This window comes from Puntigrus tetrazona, chromosome 2, assembly GCF_018831695.1.
Source record: "Puntigrus tetrazona isolate hp1 chromosome 2, ASM1883169v1, whole genome shotgun sequence".
Classification (NCBI taxonomy): Eukaryota; Metazoa; Chordata; class Actinopteri; order Cypriniformes; family Cyprinidae; genus Puntigrus; species Puntigrus tetrazona.
Window position 1 is genome coordinate 17,982,796 of NC_056700.1, and position 20,697 is coordinate 18,003,492.

Consider the following 20,697-nt stretch of genomic DNA (forward strand, 5'->3'; position numbering starts at 1 on the left):
TAATTGTAAAATATATATGAAAACTGTACTATGGTATTTTGTACTTGTGTTTTATTGTAATTAGAATTCACAAATAATACAAAAGCTACTTTATTTGTGTTTTAAATGTTTTCTTATTGACACATTCTCAACTCAGAGACTCATAAACTCGGAGAAGACAAAAGACACAAAGACTTTGTAGTGATGTTCATGGACATGAATATGATTTTTCTACCATAACTTTAATGGACCGTCATTAATATTCATGAGTCATCTCCATGAACTCGCAACAAGCATGGCTTCTTGTTCAGATACACCGTCACATCCACTTTTAATGCAAAGTGCGATTAGCGTTTAGCACAGCTATTACTTTGCTGACTTTGCTTACTTTACTGCTTAATTCTTCTTCATTCTTCAAGTTGGCAACAGCTTTATTGATTTCTGCCTTAGAAAGGGCTCTTTGTAGCTTTTTGTAGCCTTAAGAAATTCCTCTTTTTTTGTCACTTGGCTCCATCAGTGGAGCGTAGGCAGAGCTGCATCAAAACACCTAATGAAAAAACCAAATATCCTGTAAAGTATTGTAATGCAGAACTTTTTTTTTTGCTGAAGTAAGACGTGTTAGTCGTACATGAACTATGCAGGTTAATTCCGGGCAGAATTTTGAATCGCAAATGGGAGCTCTTTCCCTGCAACGTCCAGATTTACAAGCGCATTTGTATACTGTAGATGGGTGAGTAAATAGGCTGAGCGAAATATGCAAAGACAATTTGTGCCACTTGTAATTCTCTGTGTGCATATTTTGGGGACTGGAGCATGAAAACGGTTTTATTAAGATACACAGCTTTTAAATGTATCCAGCATGGTTACTTGTCATTTTGCAGACACTTTATTTAAAGTAACACTGTAATTGGAGGGACAGTCTGCCTGGAGCAGAGGCACTTAAACAAGCTGGTGTTAAGAGCCTTAGTCAGGGGCAGAGCGAGGTTAAGTGTCTCACTCAGGAACACAACAGTGGTAGAGCAAGAGTGCTGTCACAGAACCTCTCCAGTGGGACACTCCTTCTTGGAAATAAACCAGCGACCCTTGTGTTAGCAACCTGGATCTTTGTATCATTAGACTGCAACTTCTTTCCAATCTACTATTAAATTACTAAACCAGTGCCACATTAATGGGTCATCATCTGAGGTAGCTCCGGACATCAAATCAAAAACCTTATTTGTTGGATATCTGGCTAATTTAGATGTTGACTCAATTAAGCAGGTTTGATTATTTGATTTGATTGCTATGAAGTGTCTGTACTGTAGCTGTAAAAAAACATGGTTTATAAAAAAGAAACAGCTGTTGTGTTATGAAAACATGTCACGCTACACTTTTATTGTATTGTACTTGCAATACACTCAGTCAATGCCACTACAAATAATCCTACACCCTATTCTGCAGTCTATTAACTAGAAACTTGTCTCTACTGTCCAAAAGCAAATCTGCACCCAAGTTATGACCGTCTAGCCATCAATAATAAGTCAGCCAGTGTGGAAAAAAAGTTCCTATATAATGAATCTAATCTAAAGAAACTGTCACTGCTGGCAGGAAGATTTCACTGCCTCTGCAATTTTGCCTCTTCGTAGTTTTCAAGCTTGTTAAATTGAGAGCACAACAATCTATCAGCAGTTTCCTATCAACCCTATCTGCATGAATGATTTGTTTGGCGCATATTCATCTGTTGTTTAAGCAAAATGACAAATGCTACTTAACCCAGGCTTACAACTGGCCTTTACCTGCTGTTTAAAAAGACATTAACCAAGAGTTAAATGTAGTGTAGAAGCTCTATAGTGCATCCTTCTGCAGTTAAATCCACAGTATATTTTATTCGCTGAAAGTCTGAAGCGTATTGCTCATAAAAATGGTTAAAATAGCCAGTTACGGTCTGATTGGCTGGCTTTATGCAATTTCCAGGGCTCTAACTCATAACACACTGCTTTTCGAGTCAAAGTAGTTCTGTAGTCCACAATTCTTTGTTTTGCAATCATATGTCCCACAGGGCATCTCTGTGCACATATACGACCCATCATGCAGTGTTATGCAGTTTTACCATTACCATCATTCAACTTACTGTTCATTACTCTTCATAAACACAACTCACACTGCAGTGCCTCATTGTTCATGTCTACAGAAATCAGACAGCCTCATTCAACATCACACTTAAACTGTAAAATTGTGCAGTTCCTAATGTATTGTGGTAGAAACAGCTTCATTTTCAGGTAATTGCAAAAATCAACCTGTGAAATGATGCATCACCAACTTGGAAGGAGCTTCTATTAGAGAAGTAGATGGCATGCTTGAATGCTTGAGAAGTTTGTCATTCATTTCAGCAAAAAATATTCTCAAATGGTTTGTGTTCCCCCCCAAGTCCTCAGTTAGGACATGCTTGAATAGATTTTTACTAAAATCAATTTTAACGGATATTTGTCTTGTTTGCTCAGAAACAAACAAACACTTGAACTGGAACACTTGAACTAGGTTTTGAAGTGTTGACACAGAAGGGAGGCTCAGAATGAGGTGCTACACTTTAAAAACCACTACACTTGATTGCAATAAAACACATAGGTCACCCCCAAAATGATATAAAATAAATAGCTGGTTCTCAACTTTTTTGACTCCAAGGTTGCCCGTTGTCAAAAACAATATTTTAAAGTGCTTTTTTTTACTGTAATGAAAAACTTGCTTATTTTTTGTTTATTTACAGGATCTTACTGTAACATATAAAACCTTACATATAACTTTGCAAATACAGCAGGCCTTGGCTTTTATTTTACAGGAGATTGAGATATAAGACAGGAAACAACAGAAGATCCGGATCCAGATTGCCACTGTGTACATTACCCACCAGCCCTCTGTCTTCAGTGAGCACAAATGAAATGCCATAACACAATTTTCTTATAAGCCTTCTGATGATACTTGCAACATCTGACGGAACAAGGAAATATCAGCCACCTTGGCTCATATTGAATTCTAATGATGCTGCTGATGTTACTGTCTTGCGATTACTCATACGTTAATGAATCAGCCTGGCTGTGTGTTCTGCTACCTTGCCTTGTCGTTCCACTTTTAATTAACATACTGCAATGATTAAAGTTTTAACTTAATTATCTTTATCTTTTCTCCTAGGGCATCCAATCCTCTGTGGGAAACTGAGTAAAACGTTTTGCCAGCACCAAAACACAGAAGCTCTGCAAGATAGAGGGAGATACATAAAGTGAACACAAGTGACTTAACGCACGCTCTGCGTAAACTGGATGAAGGCGGTGTAATGGAGGAATAAGTGGGGAAGAGTAAACAGAGAGGAACGAAAGAATGAAGACAACTGGAAAGCGAACACGCCTTTTCATCAGTTGTTGTTTATATTAATACACAATCACAAACGTGCGACATGATTGACAGGAGGCTGCTCCTATTGGTGTCCCTCTGTTTTGTAGGCGGAGCCTGTGTCACTAAGATTGTTCGGAGAAGGGGGGTGAGTTCAATGCACACCCAACACACAGGAAATGGAGCAACTGAGCAATGGGATACAAGTTTGGAGAGGAATAGCAATACAATGATGAGAATCAAAGAACTGATTGGTCCTGAGGAAGTTGAAGAGCAGATCACAGCTCACCAGAGCCATGGAGCTTCTCCTGTCTTCACCAAGGAAAACTTTGTTGGGTTTAATGCCAAACCACCTGTACAAATAAATGAAGACTCCGACCAAGCTGATTTAAAGGTACCAACTGATGACTCAAGAGACATTTTAGAGTTTAAAAGAGGCAGAAATAACACAAAGAAAGGTGGAAGAGTTGACAAATGGATCCCGATGCACCACAGGACAGCCTCTGGCATACACTTCAACAGAACCAGATTCAAAATCTCTTCAAGATCAAGAGCAAGTTCAAATTCTGCTGTTCACACTACGGCAGGTACAAAGGTAGTCACTCCAGATTCACCTCGGAAATTGAATCTGACTGGAAGCTTATTGAAACTGATATCTAAAGAAAACCTTGTACGGATTGTGAATTCCCAGCTTCAGAGTGTTCCAGGTCTAAATATTCCAGGTAAAATGAGTCACAGCAGGAAAAGAGATTTGATCAACATGGATCACAGTCAAGTAGAGGCATTTAAAATGAAAAAACAAGACAGGATAGGCACTCCTGAACTTTATAACTCAGATAACTTGACGGCTGAGCTACATTCAAGTATTTTTACAAATACCAGCGTAAATCCAGATCAGACCATTCACACTCTCTTCAAACAGTTTAGTGGATTCACTATGGATCTAGGTGAGGGGGACAGAAAAATGGAGGCGAGAGGTGCACCTGGCACTGCTTCATGGAAGTACAAACACTTCACTACTCACTTAGCATCAACTCCTCAAAGTGAGATCATGCCTGTGACGGAGACAAACCCTTTCACTGGTCAGAGTGATGTGGGCATATCACACACTCCATCTCAGACTGACTGGGCACATCGGCCTGGCATTTTCAGCTCACTGACTGAGAAGAGTCTTGATGTTAAAAGAGAATCAGATCAGAGTGTGCCATTTGATGCCACTCAAAATCCACTGATTAAAATTTCAGAATCCATTGACAGCAGTCACATCCTAAAACTCCCACCAGATCCGGAATGGGGAAGGAAGGAGGTGGAGGAGAGCAGAGAGATGACTGTGGACTCTCGCCCTGGCATAGATGGACGAGGTCTTGTTTTCCAGGAAATGGATGAGGATGAAGATGAGGGGCGGAATCAACAAAAAGGGGAAATCTCTCGATCCAGAAAACGACGCAGCTGGATCTGGAACCAGTTTTTTGTCATTGAGGAGTATGCTGGTCCGGAACCAGTGCTCATCGGAAGGGTAAGAAGTCCTTATGATTCCCTTTAAAAAATATTTCTCACCAAAAATTCCTGTAAAAACAAACAAACAAACAAAACAAAAAAAACACCAAATCTTTGAATGATAGTATATGGCTTTATTTTTGAACAATGTATTCCAGTGTTGTTTAGTGTTCCCACTGACTCACTGTATGGGAAAAACAAAACAACACTAACTTTTAATTGACATCAGTTGATATTTGCATTTATCTACAGTAAATAACCACTTTTTTCTAATTAAATAATGAGCTGAGTTCAAAGCGGAGGGAGCATAGGGAAATCAAAGATCACTAACCAATATGACCATCAACACAGTGGATTTGGGGGGAAAAACTCACACTGAGACTGAAAGACATCTCCCACTGAACATTGTGCCTGGATGTTTATCACATCACTGATCTTAATGGCATTAGTCACATTATCCCACTCTTTTTTTCCTTGCTGTCTTTGTCTATTTGAATTCTGAGGAAGCCGAGCTCTGCAGGTCACAGAATAATGTTTCAATCAGCCTCTTAATCAACCGTTGATTCTACTCTGTTAAAGCTACAGTATGTGCTGTGATGAACAATTGCTCTTCTCATCAGAAAATCAAGAGCCTGGTGGTGGAGGGTAAAAAATAACATTACCTCTCTTGTGTGAGTCATACTTCATTGCTGACCCTGTTTGGAGGGTCAAAGTGTTGAACTGTGCTCCTGACTTACAGTACTAGTCAAATTTTAGACATATCTTCACATTCTTTTTTACCCTACATATAAGACCAAAAAATGTGAAATGGATGTATGGGAATTATGTGTCTAAAAATGTTGAGAACTAGTGTATTTTATAAATGTCAGATTTATTTATTTGACAGAAGTTCCTAGTAAGGAAAACTTTTCAACTAACAATCTAATTTACTTTTTTAAACAATTTAATTTATTTTTACTTTATGTAATATTTTTTAAAAGTATATTTTAATTGAATATTTGTTTTTTTATTTATTAGATAATTAAAGAATTAATTAAAATGCATTTATACTACACAGAGAATTAATACAGATACTCCTAAATAATGTACATAAAGTACAATAAAGTACATTTGCTTTTTGCGTTAGCTAATAAATTAGGGTAATTAAGCATAATAAAAAATGTAAATTAACCACATGTTTTTATTCGAAACTGATTAGTTTGTTAGGTTTTTTTTTAAACAAGAATATGTGTCAGTTAATTTTTTTAGTTTAAGTAAATTTAAGTTGTTTATTTATTCATTCATATTAAAAACTGTAAAAAGTGTTTTTTGTAGTGTAATTTTCTGTAGTATTTAACTACATGCTTTTAGTTGAAAAGATCTTTCACATACAGTATCAATATTACTATCAGGCGATTTTTAAAACTTTGACTGGCACTGTATTTCTGGCATTGTATTGCTATTTCACAGTTCCCACCACTGTCTTTTTGTCATCTTTTTCCTCTTGCCATCTCCCTAAGCTGCAGTTTTTTGTGCGGCTGGGGAAGGCAGTGGGGTAATACGTTGAGTAAATGAATGATGATGATTCTGCGTGTCTGCCCGAGGCAGTCAGACGGCACTGTGGAATAGAAAAAAACCCCTCTTGCGTTCTCTTCTGGGACTGTCTTCCTGTCTGTGAGTTGGCTCCTGCAGCATTTAATGCTGTTAATACCCAACTCCAGATCCAGACACATCCACCCAATAGTTTTAGACACATTTGATCACTGAGCTCAAACGGGACGACTGTTTAGAGTGGGTAAGAAGACAAGCATTGATCTTCATTAGGGCCCCTTGGACAGCAGAATGAATAAGAGGGAGTGAGAGTAAGCTGCAGAGTGAAGGAATAAGGAATCGCGAGACTGAAAATGCCTTAGGTGCTGTTGACCATTGCTACAGATGGACAGTCCTGTATGTCATTAGAGCCAATATGGTGTGCTTAACAGGTGGCAATGCTGTCACTGATAGTTCCCTGCTCACTGAGCATCCTTCACGGTATCTAACACCATGGCTGAACCCGTTCGGAGCCTGAGCATGTGTTGTGTGTGTTACGTACACACCTAATGCTCTTATGTGTCCTAATGCTCTTACGGATGTTTAATCTTGCTGCTGCGACCCTATGCGAAGCCGCCTGCACCGCTGTCTGTTAGATCAGTTGGGGGCGTGTTTTGCTGTGCCTTATAACCGAGATGATTATGATTTAATAAAGGGCTGAAGTGAACTATGTAGCCCTGCGGCAGACGTGCCAAGTGCCACAGCGCTCTCAATCTGCAGCATGAAGCTAATCACAGATTCAGCATTTGGAGCGCGCATTCATATACTCATTACGGCGTCTATAAATACCGTACTGGGCCATTATGCATTTTAACATATTTTATGGTAGGTAACATCAATTATATGCAATTATAGCTATGTTAAATGATAATCAAATTGGGGGGTTGGCATGACAAGCATCCATATGTTTATGTCAGAGGACTCATTGCTGGAGAGCATAAGCAGGGACTTTATGATAACAATATATGCTCCTCTGTATTCTGTAATGAATGTAGTTTCTTCTTGATCTTAATGTATGGACATAAATTAGCACATCTTTTGCATCCGAAAGCAATGCTAGAATGTGAGGAATAGGGAAAACTAATTTGCACCGTACCGACTATCATAAAACCATAGGCCTCCCTCGGCTGTTTCTAACAGGCATAATTTAGATGTACAAAATAAAAGTGGCATGATTGAGATTTGGTACTTGAAGTGCTTGAAAACACCATCGTTCCTCTGTGGTTTTGTGTTTGTGGAAGTGATGTTTTGGGGTCTCTTGATTATCTCTTTAAGTGTCCCAGCCCTTTACCCTCTTCTGGGTTTTGTTTGATTGGCTTTGATTGGAAATGTTGTGGTTTACAAATCCGATTCATAATTCCAAAGTTGTTTTGTTAGCAACATGTTTGGCAGGCGTTTTCACTATTTTGTGTTGCAGGTTAGCCTGTGCTCTATGAAGGCTAGTACATGCTGGTATAGAGTTCTGGCAGTTCTGTGCTACTCTACTAGGAATTATTCTCAACACTGATCATTTTGCAAGCCCAAACTCTGACTTGCCATGAAGTAATTGTTTTTCTGTCCGTCTTTCAACTCCAACCCCTCCTCCAACCAATACGTCTGTATAGGTCACAAATCCCTGAAATACAACCCAGTGTATACTACAATTGCTTTGTTTTGTACTATTTTACCTGTGTCATAATTTGTGCCTTGTGTAGCTCAATCTGTAGTGCGTTTCATTATACAATGATACATCATGCAGCTGTGGTTTTGAACCCCAAGAGCGCACATGCTCACAAAATGTAAATGCGCTATAATTTATGATTTTGCAGGATTTTTGTAACGGATAGGTTTTGGTGAGGAGTTAGATGTGGTCATTCGTATGAATTAAAGTAAAACATGTTTTAATTACTGATCCCATGGTAATTAAAACATGTTTTACTTTAATTCAAAACCAAACGAGCATTTTGATTGGCTATGACAGGGTCATACGTACAGGGTATTTTTTTGTTGGAGAACAGGCTGTCCACCTGTCCACTTCTTTCATTCTGTCTGTCGTTCTTTAATTCTGCACGTTAATTTTTGTTCTGTCTGTTCTTCATCCTTTTGTTTTGTCTGTCATTCTGTCTGTATTTCTCTCTCATTCTGTCAATTGTTCTTTTGTTTTGTTCTTCTGTATCTGTCGTTCAGTCTATCTGTATGTCATTATGTTATCTTTCTGTATAATCTGATCTTTTTACTCAGGACAAATTCACAAATTGACTTTGAATTTAAAAGACATGTTCAATTCAATTCTGAATGGGACAGACAGGTTGGCAGATGTATATCTAGGGGGCAGTACCAATTTTTAAAAGCAATTTTAAATCAGATTTTCCCATCTGTACTGATATGACTGAAAAAAATGAGGAGGACTAATAACAGTCAGTCCAAATTAAATGCACAAGCAGCTGTGATGTTATGTAGTTCTTACTGCTGAATTAAGTCAAATGAGAGGTAGGACAGCCATTAGTCCTACATAATGATTTGTTAAATAGCAAGGAAAGCAGTTAGGTATTCAGAAATCTCCTTACAGACTTCTGATGCAGTTCTGTCCAGGAGAATCTCAGCATTCTGATCTTTCACTTTCTTCATTTCATATTTTCAAATCCTCTCACGGCAAGTGGATCAAAACACCATTAAATGTGTTGCAAATGCCTTATGAAATCCGTTTAAAAACACTCACAAACACTTGATTTTTGTCATTTCATGGGAGCTCAGTTATGTCCAGTCGGGTGGCTTTTGAAACGTTTTCCACCAATAGTAATTTGATATTTCAGATTAGGGTTCTCACAGAGTGAGACCTTAGTTTAAGACTGGGGTTGTCCACTACTACTCTTTCAAGCATTCACTCAGTTGAGTACAGTTTGTTTTCCGATGTGTTTTGAGGATTGCAATAGATCTTGGATAAGGGTTAGGAGTTTGTTTCACCATCGAGAGGCTGTAAGTGTTAACGTTTTTGAATGTGACCTTGTAGCAGGTTGTGGTGATGCCACCAGGCGTCGTTCATTGACTGACCACAGGGTGCTATACTTCCTTTCCTGCCGCTGGCTGCCCCATCGCTCTTCTGCTGCTATTTGTCTGCCTGTGAGTCTCCTCACTTGCTAGAGGCCAAATGTGGGGGGATGGTGATATATTAATAGCCCTGTACAGTACAGGTCAGCCTAATAAATTCAGTAAAAGCACATAATGAAAGCAAATCAGATGCACCTATTAATAGTTTATGAAAAACTGATGTTTGAAAATAAAACTTTTTGGTCTCACTTAGCATTACCAGTGATGCTTCATTTATTGTATCTTATTAGTGCTGCTTTTGCAATTTAAAAAGGCAACATTTGCTCTGGAAATCATTTTATAAATGGGGTTTAAAAGTCCACATTGAATATCTAGAAAGCTAGTTTGGTAATACATCAAACTAATTATTTGATTTGGGAAGCTACATGAAAGGTAATTATGATATAATATGCAAAAATTGTGATTTTGTTTGAGTAATATCACACAATGTTATATCTCAAAATCTGAATTTGTACCTTAGCAAACAAATAAATAAAATGTGTTGATAGATAGACAGACAGGCAGGTAGACAGACAGACAGACAGACAGACAGACAGATAGATAGATAGACAGATATGAGTCTGTGACTATTTACTTTATATTGCACCATGACACTTTATATTTTACAATATGACTTTCTATGGCATAACATGACTTTGTCTAATATTTTTTGAACTTGTGAGATTATACCTCATAATATGACTTTCACAATGTGACTATATATCCCAGCTGTGTCTTTAATAAAATTGAGCTCATATCTAACAAAATGACTCTATATTGCATAAATGTGACCATACCTAAAAATGTGCCATTATATCTAAATTTATATCTCACAATATGACTCAAAATGCGACTTTATATCTCACAATGTGACTTTATATCTCTCAGTTGCAACTTTATTTCCCAAGATTGTGAATTTATATCTCACGGTATGACTTTATATCATATAATGTGACTTTAAATCTGAGACTGTTATTTCGCACAGTTGTGATCTCATAATATGACTTTTCGAATTGTGACTTTATATCTCACATCTGTCTTTTATGCCTTTTTAAACTTCACCTCAATTACCATTTTACTTTTTCCTTAAAATGGAAATGGACTACTATAATGAAAAATGATCCATGATGGGTTGTGATGGTCCAATGTTGGTTTTTAAATCCCAAATCCAGCACCCTGTGTGTCATGTCAAGAATTAATTTTAAGCATGTTGTGTAAGGGTATGAGTGTGTTGATGCCCTTGTGCTCTCACCGTATGCTTGGGTGCTGGAAGATACTATACAGGCAACCTTGTGAAGTGGTGCACCCACCTATCAAGCTGTTCCTTAGAGGAACGACATACTGTGGCAGCAACCAGCTGCCTGAACCCCTGCACTCTTTCCGCAAGCTCCAGGGTCCTGGGCGGTCACAAGGGATCCTCACCGATGATCAGCGAGACCACCTGTGCCGCTTCATGCAAAACACACCGAAACCTGAGACAATCTGTTGATAAAACCCATAACCGAATTCAACAGGAGCACGTTTGTAGGCACCGTGCGTATTTTCGGGATGAAAAAGCCGAGGTTAGGATGCCACCGTGGAGCTCCAAGCTGGTGAAATTGAGTAACCTTGGAGCATGTGCAAATTTCGTGCTGTGTACGCGTTTGCAGCGCTGGCAAGCTGGGTTATTATATTTCTCATTTCTCGAGCACTCTGGGAGCGTTTTGAATATGTTAGGTGTTGGCAGGGGTAGATGGTGGCTGTCACTGGCATTTTAATGGGGTGTGTCTCTTGGGGGGCCAATATGGCGTAGCAAGCACGATCTGGCCACACACACACACACACACACATACACATGGCTTGTCTACTTTTGTTCCTAAAAGCATGGCCAACAAGCTGTTCTGAAACACTGCACATCCAAATAGAATTAAATATCACTACAAAGCAAAGGAGGGGGTTGAGTAAAAATGAGAATAAAGTGAGAATCAGACACAGAGGGTGAGCGACAGAAAGAGAGCAAGCAGGGGCAACAGTTACAGCACACACACGCTGCGAGAGAGATCATCAGTAATAATTGCGGAATGTCTCTTTCGGAACGGCTTTGTGTTTTCTTTCACTCTGTCTCTTGCAGTGAAAATCATTTAGCCTCCGGGCTGGAGCTCAGCAGGAGAGAGAGAGCAATTAGAGAGAGAAAGAGACTGACAAGGAGAGAGAGGGAGAGAAGAAAAGGAGGGGCGCACAGGTAAATGATAAAGGAAGTTGCAGGAATGATGCTGAGATGTCGAGATGAGCGACGGGGTGGGCGGCGGAGATGACGGATGGACAGAGAGATGGGCTAGGAATGAGAAAATGTCGGAAGGTTAATGCCGCGGAGCAAATGAGCTGGAAATGCACGCGAGAGGGGAGGAGAGGGTCAGCGTGGAAAACACAAACAGTGGGGTCCAGAAGTCGGAGACTATTAGTGAGAATGCTATAACATTCTTTGTTATAAATGACATTATTAGCATAATAATTTGAGTGATAAGTATTCGGTTTGTCTGCTTTGTGTTTTAATGACAAGTTTGTATCCGACCTTAGTCAGTGTAAAATGTATTTGATTAGTTTCCTATGAATAATGCAGAATCTTAAATATTAATTTTAAATTAATTTATTACACACCATAATATTTTTCAAATGCTGGGTTAAAGACTTTTTCTTTTTTACGCGTTGAATTATTTAACTTGAACATTGCTTTTTAGAATAAAGTGTCAAACGTGAGATTCTGCAGAAGATGCGAGACACAAGTGACCACTGTCTAATAATTGAAAATAATCCTTGCGACTGACTTTCCTCTGTAGTAAAAAAAAATGAAAGTCAATTGGGCACTCCAGTGGTCTTAGTATAGACAAAACTATCGGATATATCAGAACATCTTTTGTGTTCTGCAGAAGACAGAAAGTCATTCCGATTTGGAACGACATGAAGGTGAGAAAGGGTACATGATTTATTTATTTTGGGTGAACCGCTCCTTTAAATTAGATTTTGAACCCCAGATTTTCAGTGTAACTTCAGACTTTTGTCCTCCACTGTGTATGCAAACTCATGACCTTGGAATCCCGCGAGAGGGATTTTTGCAAAATAAATGATTTCTCTAAAAAAGGAGAAAAAGCACTGCGAGAAAGCACAGCGAACGAGGAGAGAGTAGGATGCAGGAGAGAGGCAGGGCTAAGAGAGAAGGAGAGATAGAGCGTGGTTAAATACCATTTTATTATAAACCCCTGTGGAGAAGAAATTCAAACGTGTTTCTGTTCTGAGAGTGGGAGCTGAAAGAGAGAAGTAGAGGAGAGGGGGAAGGGGGAGGATCTGGAGAGTCTATTATAAGTGAAATTCAAAGAGAACATGTCTAAGCCATTCTCTCCTCTCCTCTCTCTTTATTCTGTTCCCTGCCTCTTCCTGTGTATCTTTCAAATCAAGATAATGCCACACACGCAAGTGCTTTTTTCTTCCTTTACCCACACTTTCATCACATGTAAACGTGAACTTATTTTCATTTCTCTAACAAGTGGTGCTATCACATAGCATTCTGATATTTTCTGATACCTAACTTTGACTGTTATTCTTTCTCACACAATAGAGAAACATGTCTGCATAACGTGATGCAATAACGTGACAAGCGATAAAAGCTGTCTCTTGCATGTAAATCTCTTTTCTTCTACCAGTCACGACTGCAATATGCAACAGGATATTTTGATATATTCGTTCTTATATCTATTTCGGTGGTGTTGCGTTGGTAAGCAGTGCACTTTGAAATCTCAAAATCGTTCAAAATCCCTAGACTGTACAAAATGTTATGGTCGGTAAGAATTTTTTATATAACGAACATTATTTTATTGCTTAGAAAATGACAGTAAATACACCTATAATGTCATCGTCTATTCATCAAAGAATTCTGGAATTCATAATAATAAAAAAGATTATTGATCACCAAGCAAGCATGTAATGATTTCTAAAGGATCATGTGACACTGAAGACTGATAATCGCTTTGAAATTCGGCTTTGCCATCACAGGAATAAATTTTATTTTGAAATATATTAAAAAAGAAACAGTCCTTTTAAGTTGTATTAATATTTTGTAGTATTGCTTTCTTTCATGTGTATTTAATCAATTAAATGCACTCTTGGTGAGCATAAGAGATGCCTTTCATGTTTAAAATAAAAAAAAAACATAAAAAAAGTATATTAAACTCAGATGTGTTCTGAAATGCTGATTCATGGAGAACCAACACTTTCAGAAATAAAGGTAAGAAGTTGTCACCTAAAAGGTACAAAAATGTTTTTAAAGGTACATTTGAAAAGGTACCGCCCCCAGTGACAGTTTTTGTACCTTTATTTCTGAGAGTGAAGTGTAAAATAGAATATTTCAAACATGACAAAATGCAGCTACACAGGATTTTAAGCGGAGGCTCATTTCATGCACAAACTTCACACAAGTTCTCTCTATTTGCACACACAAGAGTGACTTTTCAATTTGTCGATAACACCTTTTGCAGTCAAAATGGAAAGGTTCCGGTGACAAAATGCTGCTAGCTTTTGTCAATCTGTATATGAAGCACATTAATGTGTAACTGCATTTTGTTATGAAAAACTGCATTTTGTGTCACCCTTTTCATACGGTGCATGAAATTAGTCAGGTCACACTTGGTGCTCCATAGTGATTGTCACATCAGGCCGCAGTTTGCTTTTCACTTTTATTTTTTACAAATGATATGCTTCACAAGCCTCTTTCCCCCATGCATCTGTGAACAATTTATATAAACTGACCGAATTACCTGCCATTGCATATTCCATATACATTTCCTCAGGTACATCAAGAGTGATTTTAGTCATTTGCCTTATGAATATCACTTTACACTTTCAGTCTGTTGCACGCCTTTCTTTTGATGGCAAGCCGTTTACAGAATGCTGAGAATTTTCACAAGAAACAAGGAATTTTTTTGGCCCAAGCTGCATTCCGTCTGGTATTTACCCGTGGCTTTTTAATTAACACCCCATTCACACAGGACATGCTCTTGCATTGGGAGTACAAAAGAGCTGGAATGGAAGAGAACGCAGGTTTTATACACAGACTGTCTAAAAATAGTGCAGCTGCGCTATTTTAGGTTAACTTTTATTTTTATTTTAGTAGCATTTTTTAAACATCCGTAATTTTAATACTTTTAATATGTCTTTTTTAATATGTAGTTTTTATTTCAGTATTTAATGACATTCCATCATAATTTACTTATGCTGTTCCAAATCTGAATAAAAAAATATATTTTGAAGAATGTTGCCATTGACTTCCATAGTACTTTTCTCTATATGAAAGTGCTGGTTAACAACATTCTTCAAAATATCTTCTTTTATGTTCAACAGAAGAAAAGTTTGGAACAACTTGAATGTTAATACCTGTCAACAGAATTTTCATTTTGGGTTTATAAGTTTAAGTCAAACTTATATTTAGATTTTATTTTAGCTTTATGTCACTTGTAACACTGGTGCAGTTCTCAGAAGGAATCAAGAACATTCTGTGTGAACTGCAAATTCCTTGATTATGGCTCTGAGTAAAATCATAATAATTTCCACTAAAATCAAATAGACTTGGTGACCCTGAAGGTTGGGAAACACTGGTAAAGCCAAATTTCAACATTGAAGAAATTATGTAACTCGCAGGTTCTCTAGAATAAAGGCTTTAGATGTAATTCACTGCCGGTGATTTGCAGCTGGAGGACTGCAAGACTTTGCTAATGCTCAGACAGGAGAGATGCTCATGTGGAGGGCTAACTCATGATTATGTATAGTCCAGTGTGAATACAGTGCATGACCTTGAGCTAATATTTATTCTGAATCCTCTCAGCTGAGGCTGGCCGTCCGCTCTACTTAACCATGCCTACTGCCCCTGAGTGAGGGGAGAGCCACAGAGAGTGAGAGAGAGATGAAGAGAGATTATTGAATAGGGTGATGCTTTGAGGGATGGAAATTAACCCGTGGCCTTTACTGTTAAAAAATGAATATGCAGATGCGGATTTTTGCAGGTATGAATGACTACATGTGTATTTTTCAGATGTGCATCTAACAGCCTGTGAACTGCAAAAGGCACATCATCAATATTATAGTGTGAAGCCGGAGGCAACAGTCAGAACAGTCTTTGAATTGCATGAGCTGAGGTTCAAAATCTCTATATTATCAAGGCTGTCAATCAATTAAAAATCAAAAAACTAACTTTTTCTGAGAAAATGAACATAATTTAAAAAAAAAAGCAGGTAAATAAAAATTTGACTATTGTCTTTGGAAGTCACATCTTCTTTAAAAGAACATAAACCATGCAGATACTCAGATTAGTTTCATCCCTTATCAAAATTAGCCATAGTTTTATTATAGTACTTGTGTTTTTCCCGTTATAATCACCAAATTATAATAATCATAATTTTATTACAAATACCAGTAACAAAACCATGGTTAATTTGGTTGCCATGGTTTAACTAACTATAACAGTTTTTTTTTGTTTGTTGTAAAACCTGGTTATTTTTCAAAAATTCAAAAATCTGTGTTTAGAAAACAACGGCTGTACACAAAACAGAACTGATCTCACAAATCAGACATCACATGCATGATAAAATGAAAAAGAGGCCAATCGGACCAATCACCGCAGATTGGCATCACACAGTTTGGAAAAATGAATCGTTAAGCGAGTTGTTTTGAGCGAGTATAGTAAAAATACATGCATATTTTAGGACAATGAAAGTGTTTTTTGACCTTGCATGCATGTCAACCTCCTGTTAGATACTCCCAAAACCAAAATATGAAACTTTCATTACCATAATAGGGGCGCTTTAAACAAATCGTTTGAGTGAATGATTCAATTATTCCTTCATAAAAAATTCTAATAAATCAGCATTTTCAAATTAATCTTTTGCATGAATAATTCAATTTGTCCTCTCCACACACTCAGTTCTGATATTTTTAAGCATATTTTTATGTATCGGTATAAAATAGCATTTTGTGTTGAGTGTATATATTATTAGTTTAAATACATAAAATAGAAATTGATATTTCTAATAAATATTTAAATATTTACGGTATGTTATGATGGAATTTGTTCATGTTTAGGGCGAATGAGCAACATAACAGTACAGAGACTCCCTTTTTTCTATAGTTATATATTCCAGACCACTACATGATCCTTGTTCTCGTCTAACCCCTTAAAGAGTTATCACTTCAAAGGGTTTTCTTCTTTAAAGGGAATAAGGCATAGAGATGACCACTTTCAAAGGGGCTGCACCCTATTGGTTAATGAACATACTTAGCCCTTCTCTAGGGACACCGCCGTTTGCTATTATTTAACTGCATAGCACTTTATATGCAAAGTGTGTGGAAAAGCGCCAAGTTACTATTGTTTGTACATTTCTTCCTACAGCCTACTCAAAGTCATGCTCAGAACAATTAAAATAAGAAGCTCAGTCTTTTGCAGTTAAGTGATGTATAGTATTTGGCACAGGGATGCTCGTCTTGGCACTGTCAGACAATGGCATAGAAGTGAGCAAACTGCCCTTTAAGTGCCCAGAAAAGATTTGCATTAGGATCGGTGCCCTTACCCTGCCCAGATTATTCAAATTATTAAAATAAATAAAGCTAAAGTATATAGCATCGGCTTCAAAGCCAACCCATTAAAGTTAAACACATTCATAAAACAACCACGCTCTTTCTTCCTATTTCAGCTGATTATGATAATAACCACTGGTATTTGCATAAACTTGTGCCAAATAAAGATGGTTTTGATCATAAATGATGCATGAAGGAGGCTGAACAACAGCAGCAAATTGGAAAAATACTTGCTGATGATGTGAAACAACTACTCATGTGACCGGCAAACGTGGGCATAAGTGACACGCGGGTGATGGACGTGGTTGGGTGTCGGGCCAAGCTGAGTCAGATGGCATTACATCAGTTTCGGCTCAGCCTGACAAAAACAACACGGACAAAAACAACACCTCGATTATCAGACTCAGCACCAGCAACTAACCACAGCACCCCTACTAGCTTGCGAGGAGCATTAGTGTAAGAGAGTGGGTGAAACCAGGCTGTGCTGTGACTCCACTGACCTGTAACCGCAGCTCAACCCCACTTGTGAAATCAACTGTAAGACACCATTCTCACCTAGTTCTCATAGTGCTTTTGTTTTGAATCAAATTGGTCCTCCCGCGGATTTGAGCGTAGAAAAACTGAACCTTCCTGTTATGCAGTTCTCAGCACTGCACTTCAGAGGGGTCCGTATGACCCTAAATGTATTTTATTTTCCTCATTTTTTTTTTCAGTTTACATTTCATTTAAACATTTATTTACCATACATTTATCGATGAGCATGTCTAAATAAATTGAAATCATGAGGCTTAAAATATAAAAAGTTTAGCAAAAATTGCATTTTCAGCACCTTGTAAAATCTTTGGTTATGTATTTATTTATATAATGCTTTTGCCAGATTTTAGTGCTTGTAATAAGCTTATAGGTGCCTATGAAATGTTTTTTTTTTTTTTGTCAGAAGTTCTGTAATCTGTTTTATTTATAATTTAATACAAACCTGTCCAAATGGTGGTAATCAAATGAAAGCATAAAGCATTAAAAATATAATTATGCTAGTACAATGAAATCTAATTTAGCATTTCCTTTCATGATTAATTGACAAACCTTATTTTGTTAGGTTTATTGATAGAATTCAAACATGGAAGTGAAATCATGTAATATTCATTAAAGAATAAAGAATATTTTTAAAATGATTATTAAGTACATTCTACTTTACCCTCTTAAAACCTGAGAAAAAAGTTTTTAGTGTCTTTTAGAGCGTTAAAAATAATGTAAAAAAATAAAATGTATCTATAAACTAAATCTAATTGGCATATTAATGTGTTTTTGGGGCAACTTGAAATAATGGGAGTAATAAAAAGATTATCATAATGATAAATAATATTTAATTTTATCGTATATAATATTTATTTCCCGTTTTATTTGTTATGTCTTCCAATATCTGTAATAAACATGCTTTTTGTCTTAATGTTCTCATATGAGGACATATGATGAAACCAACGTCCCGTTTCATAATAGAAGCTCATATTTTGAATGGAAATCCAATAACATTTTCCTGAGATGACTTAAAAATATTTAAATAATAATTACAAAATATTATCATTTTCCATAAGGGTGTCACTAAAGTAATGTCAGCCAGAAGACCAAGGAGAAGGAGTGTTCATGGTGAAACATTTAATGATTTGGTATCTCTGTACAGACCATCCAAACTTAACACTGTTGCATCTATAGTCTCTCAAATATTTAACTAAACTTAATTCACTGAAATATAATGTCTTCATTTGAAGCCGCAGGGTCTTAAGAGGTTAAAATAGTAATTATTTCGACAATTTCTTGTCTTAGGTGTTTCTGTAATATGATAGTTTTTAATCAAAAAATAAAATGGTGAAATCCTCATAATATGAGCTGAGAGCAGCTCTGGAGATGAAGTTCATGTGTTCATATGATAAGACAGCAGACACAAAAAACGCCTTAAGCGTAATGTTTGCTTGAGTAAATCCATGCTGTTCATTCGCACAGAATATACTCATTTAAAACTTTATTTAAAACTACTTTTGATTTATTAGTCCGAAATCTGCTGTGATATACTGTAAACCCCGTTTTACTGAATGATTTTCATTATTCTTAGAACCTGGTGTCTGGTGCTTAGGTGTTATGGTGTCAGGCTACGCCAGGGTAAACAGCTTTAATAATGCGGTCAGTGCGTCTGGGCCGGCAGGGCTGATGTTAATTATGTGTCAGTGGATAGATAAGGGCGCCTCTAAAGCTCTGTGTCGGCCCCACAGTCGTGGACTTTCAGCTGGGCCTTGGGGCTGCAGGTGCAGAGCCGCCTGGCAGAGGAGATCCAGTGAGGGATGCGAGGTTGCTTCTAGCTGGGGGCCAGACAGATGGAAGGTCAGTCTGGGTGAGAAGACACAGTCACGCCTGCTCTTAGTCATGCAGCAGGGCCAAGAGTGGAGAGTTAGCCAAGCAAGGTCACCCCGATTTGGAATTCTCCCACACTGCACCTGCGAAAGAGACCTGTCGCTGTGCCAGAACAGAAATAACATAGATGTGTAATAGATTGTCTGGTTTTGTCATTTGACTTGTTTTGCGAGATATGCCCTGAGGCCTTTAAGTGAAAGTTGTTATGATGCTACTTTAGTGAATCTTTCAATACTGATATGCTTTCTAGCAGCCTTCAGTTTTTATGGGCAGACTGAAAAAGAGTGTATGAACAGATTTTAGTTTAAAAACAATTGCAAAGAAACAGCGAGTAACGCAATGAATTGAGCATTATATTTTCAATTCGAAAACGTAAATAGTATTTTTAATAATACTAATAAATAATTTATTGTTTTTATATGTTGGTCTATATATTTACTTACTTTTTAGATTCGAATATTTTCATTTTTGTTTGTCATTTTTAAAAATATTTTCTAATAAATAAAATTCAATTAATTTAATTAAAATATGAATTATAAGTAAGTAATTATAATTATAATTTTATTAATTCAGAAATTGATATAACAATGAAATGAGGATCATATTTTTTATATTGATGACTTATTTTTGATATTATATAATGTATCATATTATTTTATATTACATTATATTATTATTATTATCTTCAAAGCAGTAAATATAAATATATTATAATATATAAATAAATATAATACATTTATAAATGTATTATTATTTTCTTATAAAGCAGTCATTTATCATTATAAGCAAAATATTATAAATATTTATTTACTTCTACTATAAATTTATTGTCTTGTTTTAGACAGTTGAGAAGTGACAGGAAAATATAAAGACTGTTTTCATTCACAAGATGTTTAATGTGATATTTATAAAAGTTTACATATAGTTGAGGGAGCCAAAGCTAAAGTACCACCTTAATAATAATAATAATGGTTATAATAATGATGATGATGAATAAGAAAAACGCATCACTTTTAAAGTAATGGCGCTAGTGAGTCATGTGTTGCTGAGCTCCTCTGAGGAGAAGCGCACGAGCTTCATCTTCCTCACTCAGACGTGAAGGAGCCGAGGATTCTCTCCCATCAGCCTTAAAGCCTTTGATAAGATTCCCCGGTGGCAAAGGGGGATTGAAACTCATAACACGCTGAGATCTGTGTGTATCGGAGTGTGTGTTTCTGTAATGGT

At 37.0% G+C, this 20,697-nt stretch overlaps 1 protein-coding gene across 2 annotated transcripts in view; it reads left to right on the forward strand.

The window, feature by feature from the left end:
- The window catches only part of LOC122325273, a 120,095-nt gene that overhangs the window by 45,309 nt on the left and 54,089 nt on the right, over nucleotides 1-20,697 (forward strand). For both annotated transcript variants that reach the window (XM_043220263.1, XM_043220256.1), the window contains one exon: nucleotides 3,145-4,858. In XM_043220263.1, the coding sequence (XP_043076198.1) occupies nucleotides 3,407-4,858 (1,452 nt within the window). In that variant the 5' untranslated portion in view covers nucleotides 3,145-3,406. The remainder of the gene's footprint in view (nucleotides 1-3,144; nucleotides 4,859-20,697) is intronic.